Source organism: Fundulus heteroclitus, unplaced genomic scaffold, assembly GCF_011125445.2.
Source record: "Fundulus heteroclitus isolate FHET01 unplaced genomic scaffold, MU-UCD_Fhet_4.1 scaffold_144, whole genome shotgun sequence".
Classification (NCBI taxonomy): domain Eukaryota; kingdom Metazoa; phylum Chordata; class Actinopteri; order Cyprinodontiformes; family Fundulidae; genus Fundulus; species Fundulus heteroclitus.
The window spans coordinates 42,832-58,816 of record NW_023396556.1 but is presented as its reverse complement, the minus strand read 5'-3'; the positions used below and the strand labels follow the sequence as shown (position 1 = coordinate 58,816).

At 38.2% G+C, this 15,985-nt stretch overlaps 1 protein-coding gene across 1 annotated transcript in view; it reads right to left on the bottom strand.

Annotated features, from left to right (window-relative positions):
• Window positions 1-15,985, bottom strand: part of LOC105930540 (glutamate receptor, ionotropic, delta 2) — a gene marked incomplete at its 5' end in the record, with an annotated part of 302,244 nt that overhangs the window by 251,172 nt on the left and 35,087 nt on the right. Inside the window, 1 exon segment of the mRNA XM_036129181.1 lies at window positions 14,736-14,941. Coding sequence (XP_035985074.1) covers window positions 14,736-14,941 — 206 coding nt within the window.

Sequence of the window (15,985 nt, the reverse complement as noted above, 5' to 3'; positions counted from 1 at the left end):
CACACAGTATGCCCGAGTATGTCTGAGCCTTTAGGCATGAGGCAGATGAACGAGAAAGGTATGCTTTCTTTCATGTTTTGCAATACTACAGAACAGCAGTATATATACATCCTTAGTATTAGCATGCTTGAGACTAATTTATATTTATTGAATTTCTGATGTGTCAATCATTGCAGTCAGAGTGATATAACAGAGAAAATGCTTTTGCTCTGTAATATTCACATGGTTAATTTAATATTATGATTCATAGTCTTTTACAGACATTCCATCAGAAATGGCAGCATAAATGTGGATACTATCCGTAAAGAAAATGGTGACTATGAAGATGAGTAATTATTTCATATTTTTAAACCATATGAGGCTGACATCAATTGACTGCTGAAGCATGTTACTAAGGGTCGCCATGGTAACAAGATACCATTTTCTGTCCTCCAAAATAAGAGCTGAATCAAGATGTTTGAAAAAACACTTTAACACTATGGCCTTCACAAAGTTGTTATTTACTGCATGACATGAAATGTCTATCCTTTTTAATGTGATGTTTTTGGCTTTCTAATTCCTCCCTCGGTTTTTTTCACCTTAGGTCCATGCTTTGTATAAAAAAAGGCCTTGTGTAATAAAAAAAATATTTAAAAAAAAATAGTTTTTGCAAAACTGATACATGCATATTTTATCACCTAGTATGATTTTAACTAGAAACTGTTTTATTTAAATTAGCATTTTAATTAATTACTATTATACATTATGCACAATCAACTGGGTTATACATACATGTAGTACTCCGTTCACATGAAAATTAAAAAAATTATCTGTACAATTATTATGTCTCCCCAGCTCATTCAACTCGTATCATCGGATACCATATAAAACAAAAGGACTAAATCACACATGCTACAAATTTGGGAAATATAGGAGTAAGTCCTGAAAATATTATTGATATTCATGCTTTGTTGAAGGATTGCGGGGGAAAAGAGAAATTAGCGGTTTTTTTTTGCCATTTGTCCTGCCAGTAGCCACTCAAACTAACTGACAACGCTATGTGTGGAATTATTGAGGGCTACGTGAACCATGTGACTGGGTGTTGTAACCCTCTCTCTCTCTATACGCTGCTGACTGCAGTCTGAGGTCTGTAGACCCATATGAACTGGTTGGTGTTTGACCACACACCCTAGCAGTCTGTAATGTAAACACATACTGAGTTTGAGTTTGTATGGAGTAGTGATGGTTATATAATCTTACAACTGCAAGATAATGCAACAATGCTCCACTGTCACTGAAGGAACTCTCCAGCACTGCAGCAGCTTCATGCGTGGATTGGGAGACATCGTCCAACAATAATGTTATCTTTCCCAGAGCTCTTCTGTTTCCCACCACCTGAACCGAAGGGGTATCCTAGGACACAGCTGGCCTTTCTGATGAGTTTATCTAACTACTTTCTCTCAGGTGCTGTTCCAACAAACTATACCTTAGAAGATGGCTGATGCCACCACTGAGTCAAAATAATTAGTAAGTAAGTAAGAAAGCTTTATTTATATGGCACCTTTCACAGACAAGAGGGGTCACAAAGTGCTTCACAGTAGAAACAAAAATAAAAGGTAAAATAAAAGAAGTAACAACAACTGCACTTAAAATATACAACTATATTGGTTAGTTAAACACTTGTCCAGAAAGATATGTCTTAAGGTTTTCTCTAAAAGTTTCCACATAATCCAAGGCTGTCAAGGCAAGAGAGACAGAGTTCCTGAGCCCTGGAGCCACCACACAGAAAGCACGATCACTTCTTGTTTTAAAACATTTTCTCGGAACAGTTAAAAGGTCCTGACCTGAAGACCTTAGAGACGGACCAGAAATGTGTCCATACAACAGATCCTGGATGTAAGATGGAGTTTGGCCATGCAAGGCTCTGTAAGTAATGTTTAAAATTTTAAAATGTACTCCAAAACCATTCTGAAGCCAATGCAGAGCCTTAAGTACAGGAGTAATGAGTGATTTCCTGTTGGTTTTAGAAAAAAGCCTTGCAGCTGCATTCTGTAGAACTTGCAGAAACCATAGATCTAATCTTAGCAATGTTCCTGAGATGGAAAAAAACAGGAATGAACAACAGATTCAACATGACTCTTGAAACAAATAAATTTGTTAAAAATGACACCCAAATTTAGCACAACATTACCATCAGAGGATGTTAAAGTCCAAATAACCTGCCTGATCTTAGGGGTAACATTGTCTGGGGCAAAAATTACCAACTCACTTTTGTGTGAATTTAGTTGCAAAAAGTTGTTTGCTATCTATTTGTTAATGGAGGGTAAGCAGTTGTGCAACATGGACAGTTTGTCTAACCTGTGAGTGCTAAAACATAAATATTGTTGGATATCATCAGCATAACAATGATATAATATTCCTTCAAAGCTACTGATAATCTTTCCCAGAGGAAGCATATGCAGACTGAACAGCTGAGGGCAGAGCACGATACAATTCTCTTTTTACCTATTTAGACAGAGCTAAAGTGTTTAACATAACATTTTGCAAAGGGCATTTACAAAATGTATTTTATAATGTAGTACTCATAGAAAACAACAGATGTAACCATAGGGTGAAAATGCCATGTTGTGTGCTTTCTCACACACGTTTACATTATTTCTCATTTGTTTTTCAAGCAGCAGCAGTATGTTATGTATAAAAGCATTGAAGGGCTTTCCTTGCTGAACAAACCACAATTGTAATTGGGACCTTTTGAATTTTTAAAGCCCCAGTGTGTAAAATTTTCACACCATCTAGTGGTGGACCAAATGAATTACAAATGACCCCGAACGTTAAGTGCATAATTACCACTACAAAAGCTCGGGGGTGTCATAAATGTAACATGTCCTCCGTGTATTTGGTGCCAAGCTACTTCTTGTGCAACACGGACAGTTTGTCTAACCAATGAGGGCTAAAAGATAAATATAATGGGATATCATCAGCATAACAATGATATGATATTCTTTCAAAGCAACCAATAATTATATATAGTAAACAGATAGGGAAAACACGTACGGCTGACAAGTTTGTCCCTTTTTAGCTACTGAAATCAGAAATGTCGACAAAACATGGCGCCTCCCAGTGGGTGCATGACATCAATGTATTTATAAACTACTAATTCTTCATTTTTGATATGATATTAGACTTTGCCAGACTATTTATTTAGAAAAGCAATGCATGATTTTTGCTAATTAAAAGCAGAATTAATTACACACTGTCACCATGAAAAAATATTGATTTTTATAATTACCATTAAATATTATTTATTTTGTAAACTTTAACACACTAAAGAAAGAAGGTGACACTTGACTAAACCATATTTTTTACTCATCACTGCAATAACAAGAAAATTGAGGTAAGAATATGAGTACCACTCAACATCTTCCAAAAAATTTGATTAGAAATGATAAAATCCTGAAGCTATGACAATAACTTTATAACACATTTAAAAAAGATCCCACATCAGAGCCACCCACCTTAACTGATAACTAGATTTGTTTCACTTAATCAAAATATATATTTTTTAATTTTTGTCCCAAATTAATTTTCATCTGCAGATTTTACAGTTGGAGGTAAACAACATGATGACAGTACTTGACCTGTATTAATTGGTTTTGCAAGCCATTGACCAAACAAAATTAAGAGAAATACCAGTGATTCACACTAATATAACTTTTATTCTGTATTAAATGCTAAATTGAATACTTCTTTTTAAACATACAGAATGTTTATTAGGTTTGCTTTGAGTAACATGGAGCAGGCTGCCTCCCGATGTTCTATCTCACATAAATCATTAACAGTATGGAATATAAATATAATTTTATTTGATTTATGCATGTTTTAGTTTGTCAGTTTTTCAAAAATCAATAGAATATTTTTTTTGTTTGTCTTGAATTATAGTGGAAGTTGGTAACATATATGTATCAATCAAAGTTACTGTATTTTTGGTTCCCATGCCATGTTTACAGAATATATTATTTAACATTACTTATGACGAATATTTTTCTTCATGTTTCCCTTGTGACATCTTTAATCCCTTTAATCACATCTTTAATACTCGACTTGGCGCATAATGTAAGGCATGTCAGATAAAAAGAAAATAGTCCAAAAATCTCAATTTTAAGACTCTTAATGCTGTAAGATCAAATGGGAAATTTAGGCTTTGCAACTGTTTTGCTCCTGATATTGTCCTTATTAATGGACTGGATAAACAAAATACATGTTGACACAAACATTACCATTGATCCAGCCAAGCATTTTGCACTTAATTTCAAATCACAGTTGTCCCTTCTTTAGTCAAACAAATTTGTAGCAGAAGTGAACAAACATGTAGGGAGAAATGTTAAACTTATTTTTAATCTTTAATTAAAGTACTATGTATTGTTTATAGAAATACAATGTAGTAATCTGTAAATAGGTATGTCAGTATGAAAAAAGGTGCAGTTATGTTCTTTTAACTTCATCTAATGAATAAAAACGGGCTTTTTGTTAACTATTGTTGGGTGCTGGGTGTGTGCTTGCTCACCACCACAACCTTCTGTCACCACCCCAGGTTATCTTGTCTCAAGTGACGCAAATGTTATGATTAAGTCTTTGTTCATAGTCCCAGTTTAGTATATCAAAAATGTTCAACTATATAAACTTTTTAAGGATTATATTTTGCATGCTCTTTATTTCTTTATTTTTTTTACATGGTTTTGCAGGGACATTTTAAATGTGATTTAACCTCAAAGCAACAATGGTATAGATTCTATTTCACCTAAATTCATTGAATCATTGGTCAGTCATTAATAACTCACATAGTATGTCTTTGTAAGGCAATGCTTCGGGACCAAGAAATCTACCATCCTGTTCTGCATGAAAACGGAATAGAAAGGGGATATGTATGCACCAACAAGGAACCTCACATCCAGTGGCTCATATGCACTTGACTGAGAAAAGAGCAACAGAGCAGGAAAATGTTAAATAATCCAGAAAATTGAATGGGCCTGTTGGGTCTGCAAATGTATCAGACTCTGTGGTGGAATGCTTGGAAATACATGAGGGAAACTATTTTACTGAAATTCATCAGAAGAAATCTGTTTCCATTGTCAATTAATTTTGAGATTTAAAATGCATATTCCATAGAAATGCATGACTAATCAAACAGCAAGTAAGTTACTGAAGTACTTTGGAGAAATTTGATAACCTTTCAGAAGCCTAATCCTTGTAGCAGTGCTCAAGGGATCAACACTTTCTAATGCATGCTATATAACAGCCTAAATGGCCTGCCTTGAAAAGACTGCTGACTGATCAAATTAGAGAAAGAATATTAATATTTGTCGTAGAAACACAAGCACTATGTATGACAGAAAAAGAGAAGTAATGCTAATACAATGATTTCCTGAAAGGCGGTGATGATAGTATTTTTGCTATATAAGGTCAAGAACATAAGTCAGAACTGAGTAGAGGATGAATGTACAGATCTTCTGTTTGAGCTGATGCCTACATGTCAAATGACATTTGGCCAGATGGTTGCAATGTTTTCATGACCAGAGGCTAGAAACTACCCACTAACAGCAGTCTGAGGGGGTTGTGGGCTATTGTTTCTAATGTAAAGCTTTAGGCCCATAGAGCCACAGGTGCAAGACACCACAATAGAGTACAATTCACTAATGGTATATTTGAAATTTAGTAAATGGTTGGCATTTCTACAGAGTGTATTGCAAAATTGATTTATTTATTATTTTGGTTGGTAGTGCAGAGGTTATTACTGTTTTACAGACATGAATGAATTAAAACCTTTACTCAATATGATGTGTTCAAGTACGAATTCAAAAAAAATATTCAAATGGCACTATAGAATGCCATTTGGAAGGTAAAAGTCTAAACAGTTTGTGTCCAGGGTGTGTATGGTCTGCAGAGATGTTAGCTGTACTTTTCTTGACCCTTGACATGGAGATGGAGATGGTTAGACCTGATGAGCCTCTCTGCAGATCTAATTGTTTGTTGTACTTTGGTAGTCAAGACATTATGTATTCAGTAAACGGAGGTTAAAAAAATAGATCTCTGTGAAAGCTGCAGGCCTGTAAAAACTCTGACCAACCCTGTCATTCGGACTGAATGGCAGTGATCGGTCAGAGGATCGGTCCTGGCCTCAGCTAGGGTGACCATATTTTCATTTGGGAAAACCAGGACACCTCGGAGCGGGGGGGGGGGGGGGGGGGGGTGTTTTAAAGCAAACGCGGCCGAGAGGGGGGGGGGGGGGGGGGGGGTGGAAGAGACAAGCGCGGCCGACAAGCGCGAGGGAGGACTCTATCTTCTGATTAATAACAGGGCTGCCCACACAGACGCGGCTCAGGGATTACGTCACACGCAGCGTGACGTACCAAAGAAGGTAATTTAAAAACAGGACATTTCCTCACTTTATAAAAAAATCCGGGACGCCCGGGACAGGACGTGAAATATGGACATGTCCCGGGAAATACGGACGTTTGGTCACCCTACCTCAGCCCCCTCTGTCCCTTAACTTCCGGGAGATATCGCCTTATCTACTGGTTGTCCCACATGCTAATCATTCTGACACGCTAACATAATACCAATGTGCATGCTCGTTCCTTGCTGGTTTGTGCTTGCTAGCTGCGCATGTGCACTTGTGTTCACATATCCGGTTAGCTTTGCTTACCTTCGGTGTTAGCTATTCATTGTAGCTCCGTTGCTCTCACTGTATACTTTGAACATGGCTGAGAGTCGCAAGATGCAAATCGCGTACAAGTTTATGAGAAGAAGAGGAAGCCCTCAATAGAAATTAATAAGACTAGAGTAGATTTGGGAGATTTTTACACACAATCCCCATGAGGAGAGGGAGAGCAGGCAAGACGGTCTTGTGCATGTGCAGTTATTCAAAAAGGGACTTGGGGAAACTTCCGGAAAAATTGCAGACTCTACCTTTAACTTAATGTATGTTTTAAGCTCACAACTTAAAATTTCTTAGCTCAGTTTACAAGTTAAACAGCACTGAAGTAGATTCCCTTAAAATGTCAGGCTGGGGAAGTTCACGCTATTTTCTTATTAACTCAAGTAATCATTATTTGACCACTTAGAGGCACTGAAAAAATTCCATGTAGGATAAAATTGTGAGCCCAAAATGGCCACATGATCATTGAGTGGTTAAAAAAATAGGATGCCTTTGTTGATGTTACGATGAAATGCACATTTTCAAGGTTCTAAACTGGGATGGACATTGCAGATATTCATGCCATCGTAATGTAACAACAGCCTGAATAAATCTCAACAAACATACCAAGGACCTAAACCTTTATAGCCACAAATTAAATTAAAAAGTCAGAATGCCAAAAACATGAATCAAAATGAAACATAAAAAAACAGCACAACAAAGAAAATCAAGCCTTAGCAAGTTATATTCTCTTTCCTTAAAACACTACAAACTTGAGAAACTTCAACCCAATAGAGTATATTGTTTTTGGAGAATCATAAATGATTCACAAATTTAATATACATCCTTAACATTTGGACCCAAACAAAATGTTTGTTTTTAGAAATACAAACATCCAGGACAAGATCAGAAACAAGGTGAGAGCAGCCTAATGTTTGTTTTCAAAATTCAGCTTACAGCACCTGTTCGCCGAAAAACAAATGGCATTTAGCAGGATACAAGACAAAATAGAGCAAGGGTTTGGTCCTGCAGTAATAGGTTGCTGCTCTTATTGTGCCAAAAAGCAAAGCTTTTTATTTCAGAACTTTCCCCTCATGGTCACAAGATATGGATTATGACCAAAGGAACGACAACCCAAATGCAAGCAGCTGAGATGAGTTTCCTCTGCAGACTGGCCATGCTCTGCTTAGAGATAAGATGAAGAACGCCATCATACAGATGGAGCTTGGAGTAGGGCCGTTTCTCCTCTGCATCAACGTGAGTTACTTAAGGTGATATGAGCATCTGATCAGCAGTTTCAGAATCAGTTGGAGAGTGTTGGTGTGAATAAGGACGTCTGCATGCTTCCTCTGGTCATGTGACCCCTACAAACCGTTCTTGGATAAGCGATATATGGGCAGAACTATAAAGAGCACCACTATAGCACCATAAATTAATCTGCACATTCTGAAATCATTTATGTGATACAATCAGTATCTGACTGTGATGGGGTTCTTTGTTCTTCAAAAATCCAGGCTCAGTCGTGTTCCAGGTTATAGTGGTTTATTGTGCTCATCAAGACAAAATAGGGTGCCAAGGAAACTATATACATATTTACAAGCTCCTGTGGGCCTCCCTCCAGTTACCAGCAATGTAACAAAGAAAAAGAAATACAAGATGGCCGCCCTTCTTCCCACAGCCCTCAATAAACAGATTAAGCCCCTCCCCTCAAGCTCAATCATCCCTGATTTCCCCATATAAATAAGTTTTATCCAAATATTATTACCTCTACACAATCAGAATTAATATAGAAAAAACACATACATTTTACACTTTCATTCCTTTTCACAGATTCATGGAATTATCCATATACAACCAACTTTTGAACATAAAATTTAAAAAATTAAAAAACATCTAGCAAACATTTAGCAAGTCACGTGTTGGTGACGTCACTTCCGTACACTGACAACCTGCCGTTTTAACCGCTGACAAGTGGCATCAACAGACAGAAAATGGTAAGTCACCACAGCGTGCGCGTGTGCGCGCACACACACACACACACACACACGCAGTATACCCCATTGAAATATTAAGTGTGCACCCTCAATACACCAGCATATGTGTGTTTTGTTGAGGAAACGCGACTGTAGGGTTTAGCGTGAGCGCACCGGTCCCCGCAAGCATAGCTTTATGGAAATGTGTGTGTGAGCACGCAAAGTCAGCAAGGTGGCTTTCAGTGCCGAGACGGCTTCATCACACTGACAATTGAGCCAGCTCAAAGCTATGAATATTGTGCTTTCATAGAGCTTATCCAATTTGCCCTATGTTTTTTATTCAGCTGAAATACATCCTGGCTGGGTCACCAGTTAATCACAGCGCAATTAATAGCAAACAGCCCACACAAACACACGCCTATTTTTTGAGGTCAATTAACCTAATGTGGGAAGAAGCCATGCATGCACAGATAGAACATGCAAAATGGAGACCAGGAAGAGATTTGAACCAAGTACTTTAATACTACACGGCAACAGTGCTACCAACTGTGCAACTGTGCAGCCCAAACCTTCAGTAAACACACAAAAAAACAAACAACACTCCTTTCCACTCTGAGAAGACTAATTTCAGGCATTTCCACACACTTCACAAATGTGCTTCATTCTTTGATGCCTCTAATCATGTGTTTCTCCCTTCTTGCCAAGTCATTTGGAACAGTTTTCCTTTCACATCTACCATCAGGGCTTAATGGATCCGGAAAGAAGGTGATTCCTGAGAAAAATGACTGTACAAATAAGTTACGTAGAGAAAAACAAGGTCCCATTCATCTTTCTGCATCTCCACATGTCTCTGTCTGTCTGTTAACCCGTGAGTATGTTCCTCTCATCATTCCCACCTGTCTGGCAGGAAGAAAGACATCTGTGACCATCAGTCTTACCCACCATTCCTTTCTAATCTTCAGACACTAATTCCAAAAATTCTCCATGTCATGTCTCACTTAGTATGATTATATAACTGTTTTATCAACATGCTAAAAAAAGTAAAAAAAATCTCATTATATAAAAAGGTAGAAAACTTTTCCATTAGCACACTAAAATAAATGTCTAGAATGTACACCAGGTAATTTAAACTATTACTGTGAATTATATCTCATTGTGTAAATTGATGAATAATTATAAGAATTAATTCAAACAGAGCCTTATTCCCAGTTATAAGGGCTACCCCAGTTACCTTTGTTGTTTCATCGGTCAGAACCTTATGCATTTACCAACTGGGCAGCTGACAGCTGTAGTATGGCTGAGCTGAGTGCACTGCTGTTTAATGCAAAAATGATAACACTTTCTTTATAACCAATATCATTATCTGGTAACTGAGTTTGTTTTCATTAACACTGGTATGATTTCAGTTTTTGAGATATGTATGTGCCTGATTTTTTTTCTGTCTTTACCCATAGCTGACTCGTCTATTTCCCTGCTCAGGCTTTTCTGGTGCCTTTTTCCATCCATTCAATAAATGCCTTCAGGTTTTCTTGGAACACGACATTAACTCACCTGTTCCCCATGTCCCATCAGTGCTTATGTAATTCCATTTGCTGCGGCCTTTATTTGGACTATTTGGACTTATTTTGACTCCCATTCTTTTTAGCTGCACATACACAGATCAAGTATAACATTAGGACCAGTTGGCAAAAGGGGGCCGACACTGAAGGGGATCAATACTTTCAGTGCTTATCCTCTTTGTACTCCCAAAAAAGCCCTAATCTGTTGAGGCATAGATAACAATGTATTACTGCGGCCTCTGGATCCAACGTATTAGCACCACGCGCTTTAAGTCCTGTAAGATTCCAGTTCAGTCCTGCACATTTTTGCTTTGTAACAGTGAACATTACCCCACTAAAATGTTGTACATTCTCAGTCATCCATGACTTACAACCATAAGTGATCAAATGGAAGGTAATTGGGCTTTTTCTCGAATGTGCAGTGGAGTGAAAGACACCGTCTATATTAAATATGAAAACTCAACATTAAATTGAAAAAGTGGCCTTTGATTTATTCATTCTAACACCTACAATGCAGCCTTGACAATTACCCAAACCTTGAAGTGGGTGGGGGTAGGGTCTGTCACTCATGAACCATTAAGGCTACATCTATACAGAACCAAATACTGTATTTGTGTAGAAAGGTTTGAGCGTAAAAATGAAACAGCACCAAGCCGGAGGAGCCTCAATAGGCATTGTAATACTTATGCCACACCAGTGAGTGACATGGTAATGCTACCACAGAATTAAAGTAGGAAGAAAATGCAAGAGTAGCAGGGAGAAAACAACAAACCCAGAACAGCGAAAAGAGCCATTTGTGTGGAGTGACGACAAGGCGGCCCACACAAACACAGCAGGGGAGTAAAATGTTCAAGTGTAAAATCCAAAATAATTTGGATAGTGTCTGAAACGCAACCGCAACTCCGAAGTCCACCATTGTTGTTGTTTGTGTTAGCACATGCATGCTAGGGGAGAAGAGAAGTCTACTTTAGCTCATATGCACAAACAGATCAGTTTATTGCCAATTGTGCAGATAGGAGTGTCCAGACAAAGCTGCTGCGAAGGGAGGCTTCAAACCTTCTTACTCTGGGAGCCAGTTTCAATCACTGTAAGTTTCACGGCAACTTCAGGCTCAGCTACAGGAGAAGCTTCAGGAGAAGCTCTATCAGCTGAGTGTGCCTCGGCTGAGTGTGCCTGACTCCACCTGCAGGTGGATTACAAACTTCCTGCCTGACAGGAAGCAGCAGGTGAAGCTGGGAAAACATGACTCTGACTCACAGCACTGGTTTTCCCCAGGACTGTGTTCTTTCTCCTCTGCTCTTCTCCCTGTACACCAACAGCTGCACCTCCAATCATCAGTCTGTCAAACTCCTGAAGTTTGCGGACGACACCACTCTCATCGGACTTATCTCTGATAGTGACGAGTCCGCCTACAGGTGGGAGGCTGACCATCTGGTGACCTGGTGCAGGGAGAACAACCTGGAGCTCAAGGCTGTAAAAACTGTGGAGATGGTTGTGGACTTCTGGAAGAACTCAGCCCCAGCTACCCCCATCACCCTCTGTGACTCTACCATCGACACTGTGGAGTCTTTCCGCTTCTTGGGAACTATCATCTCCCAGGACCTAAAGTGGGAGCTGAACATGAACTCCTTCACCAAGAAAGCCCAGCAGAGGATGTACTTCCTGCGGCAGCTGAAGAAATTCAACCTGCCAAGGACAATGATGGTGCAGTTCTACTCCTCCATCATTGAGTCCATCCTCACCTCCTCCATCACCATCTGGTCCCCGTTCAGGACTTACAAGCTTCTGCGTTACATTAACGCACAGTCTACTGTGTGTTTACAGCTTCTGTATATATATATATATCTATTCCATCTTATTTTATTTTGTCTGCACCATCAACACCAAGTCAAATTCCTTGTAAGTGCAAACCTACTTGGCAATAAACTTGATTCTGGCTTTGTCTGGACTAGACTCCCTATCTGACCAAGAAGTTTGTCAGATACAGCCAAACCCGTCTTTGTGTGGATGGGGCCTAAATCTCTTACAAAGGATCTTGACGGTTCTATAACCATGACTGTTCTGACTGCAACTAACCCTGATACTAGCAAGCAATACTATCATGGCTGAAAAATTATTTTGGATAATATATGACATGTCTAAGAATACTTCTAAATTAGACCACAGCTATCAGGGAAGATCATTTCCATAAAAGGCTGTGGATGGTTTGCTACAACGCCTAGATAGGTGGCACATGTCAAAGTAACATCCAAGATATCTCTGCAGAACATTTTCCTAGAAAATATCTTGTTGTCAGACACTAGCCATCACCACTGGTATTTTTCCAATCCTCTCAGTTTCTATGGTTTTCAATTTTTACTGCTAACATGCGCAATGAGGCAATGATAATCAGTGTCACTGGATTCCCTTTCCAGTGGTCATAATGCTAGTCCTTGTTTGGTGCTATTGATCCATGGATTTATTAATTTACTTGTTCAATCTGGAGAGTTTGAGAGCACTTCTGTTAGTAGAAACAAGTGTACAGCTAATCGCAACGTGACCCAGTCATAAAAAAACGATTCACCAGGCAAGGTTGCCTCCTCGTTGGGATTAATGTTGTACAGCTACTTACATTTAAACCCTTTCAAAATAAAACATAAGGCATTGAACCAGGGAACCTTCTTCCAGTGTTTAATGGTGAATTTATCTTGTGCCAATTGTTGGTTATATTCACAGGCATTAAAGCTACAGAGCAGTTAGGGTGCTCTGCGGCTTTAATGCCCTATATATAAACAATGACACACGTTGTATATTCTGAGATACATTTCTATTCGAACCAGAAGTTTGAGCAACCTTAACTTTTACTCTTGGATTGAATCACACTGCCAGCCTTTGTTTACCCCCTTCATCAATGAGCCATTACCCTATCCATGATTCATCACTGTTCCCTTGTTGGCCAATTTTTTTTGTGAGCTCCTTGGCACTTCACCCTTGATACATATTGATCATTGCATACTGGGAACACCCCACAAGGGCTGCGACTTTGGAGATGATCTGACTCAACTGTTTAGTGATGACAATTTGGCCCTTGTCAAACTCACTCAAATTCCTACGCTTGATAATTAGCCTTTTTTCTAACATCCAGTTTGAGGACAAAATGTTCACTTCCTGCCTGATAAATCACACTATTAGGTGCCATGATAGAGAAATGGGTATCATATACAGCAATATTTTTTTGCCGTTTCTATGTCGTTGTATTTGCTTTTAGTTCCCCTGTTCTTTTTCCTTGCATATGCTGCCACTTTTAATTGCTTTTAAACACTCTAGTGAACATAGTAATAAAACTAGGACTGAACATCTAAAGTGTTAAATACTACAGATATGTCTTTCTTAGCACTCAAATTTGACAGCTTAAAAAAATTATACATAAACATGTTTTTCTTTCAAATTTCCCTCAAAATGTTACAGCTTATTAATGTTTTAGACAGGCTTTATTACTGTTCAAGCAGACTTTTAAGATTCCCTCAGGATGTCCCAGACCTTTAGACTCAATATGAAAGACCCGCTACATAGCCAGAAAAAAAAGAAAGAAAAATCACGGCTTCAGATCTGATTCCTTGATGCCAATGTATAAACACTCATACACACATCTACTGACGTGAACGCACTCACATTCACACAATAACACCCCATCTTTCACCCCTCCCTGTCACGCCTCCAACCAAATTAGATTGTGATTGCTCTTTCCGAGGTCACTTTTAATTAAACTGAGATGAGAACATGACACATGGGATTAAGCCCCATCCTACCATTACAAATTATGAATTCATAACTAATGCTACAGCCTATTGCTGTCAACCATGACCTCCATATCATTTATGTATAAGAGCAAAGGAACTCCTCTAATTTTCTTCCGCAGAGATAAAAAACAAGGGAGCTGGCGTGAGTGTGTGCTTGATGCAGATTTGTAGTTGCTGGATGGATGTAGTTGAAACACATGTGAGAAGGTAAATTAAATCAAATTAATATACAGTGAATGGGATATGTATTCTGATTTAATTTGGATTGTTTTACCATGGACCCTGAAGTAGTGGTTAGCAAATAGAGAAAGATACTATATTAATGTCCTTCTGCCAGGTTCAGGGTGTCACAAAAAAGGTTTCCCTTTTGTTTGGTAATATAATTAAAAGCGAGATGAGAAGCTTGCATTAAACTGTCTATACTTTATCTTTGATAGTAAATAAATTATGCAGTTGGGTCAATAAAACATGACAATGATTGTGCACATTTTGATAAGATTTGATTGAAAACAATTTCCCCTTATTCAAGTCTAATTGCACCTACTTGTGCAACCCTCCCATTTTGCCATCAAAACATACAGACTCTTTAGTCCATAATCTCTCAGTACATCGTAAAGTAAGGATGTTTACAATGAAAACTTCAACCTACTATACCATTCACATAGACAGATATTTTAGTTGATTTTAATGGTTATTCACTTACGAAATAAAACATAAAAAGCAGAACATGCAAAGAAGAATCTTTCCTTACCTCAGTGATGAAAGCCTTGGCAGTAGCTGGGCTCATGAACAACACTGCTCGCCGTAGCGTATCCCTGTATCGATGGAGTTCCTCCACACGCATTGTTCTGAAAAGACCGGTGATCATCATGTTGACATTAGATTCCACCTTCTGAAGGGACACATCCATTCCTTGCTGAGAGGTACGGTCCAGAAAATCTTCAATACCACGAATGTCTGGGGAAAAAAAGAACATACATGCACGAGTGACAATAAATATGGCTTTAGTGCAACATTGAACATTTTACATTGTATTTTCAAACAGAAAAACATTGAGCGCAAAGTAGAAAAAAAATATTGGAATGAATAAATAGATCACTATATACAAATGAAGGCCATCACTAATGACCTTATATCATTTTCTCCGTTGAAGTTAATGTGTTGTCTCTCCGCATGAGTAAGTTCTGCAAATATCCTAATTCATCAGCTCTCATTTGCTGCTATTCCATGCTCACTGTTTATGTGTAAATCAAATGTCATTCATCATGCTAATCTGATCAAAAGCTGTTGTTGTTCACATTGCGCATTCATCAGAGCTAAATATATTTCTGTCTTCAATCTTAAATTCAGAAAGGGTACCAGAGCAGCTTTTCCCTTAGATACACACATCTTTGTTTGGTGCATTAGTCATTTATCTTATTGACAGCTATTGAAAAACAAATGTGATATTTATCAGAGATAAATCAAAATTAGTTTTGCCTCATGTCTCAGAGTTCATGTATAGTAAAAGCCAGAACACCCTATGCAATTTCAGAAATTGTTGAGGTCCTGACTAACTTTTTTTAGCTCAACATTCCAAAACAGATACGCCTCAGTCAGACTGAATGGATAGCATCTGTGAACATCAATTTTAAGTCTTACCACAGATTGTCAAACGTGTTTGACAATTTGAATAAGATTTCTTATTAACCATTCCATTCCAGCTCTGGCTGGGGGTTTGGGATCTTGTTCTGTCGGATGGAGGAAGTCCATCCCAGACAAAAACTTTTTTGCTGTCCTTCACATATTTTCCAGCAGCATTAACCTTACAGTTGCATCATGGCTTAAACATAGGGGTATAAATCACCAGCTTTATCGATTATCATTATTGATTTGTGTGGATGATGAAATGATGTATGCGGAAACCACAAAGTCTGTTACGACAGGACTTCCGTTAAATTCCGTTCACAAGTCTACAATCCATATGATGCAATATCATCTGCCCATCTATCACAATTATTT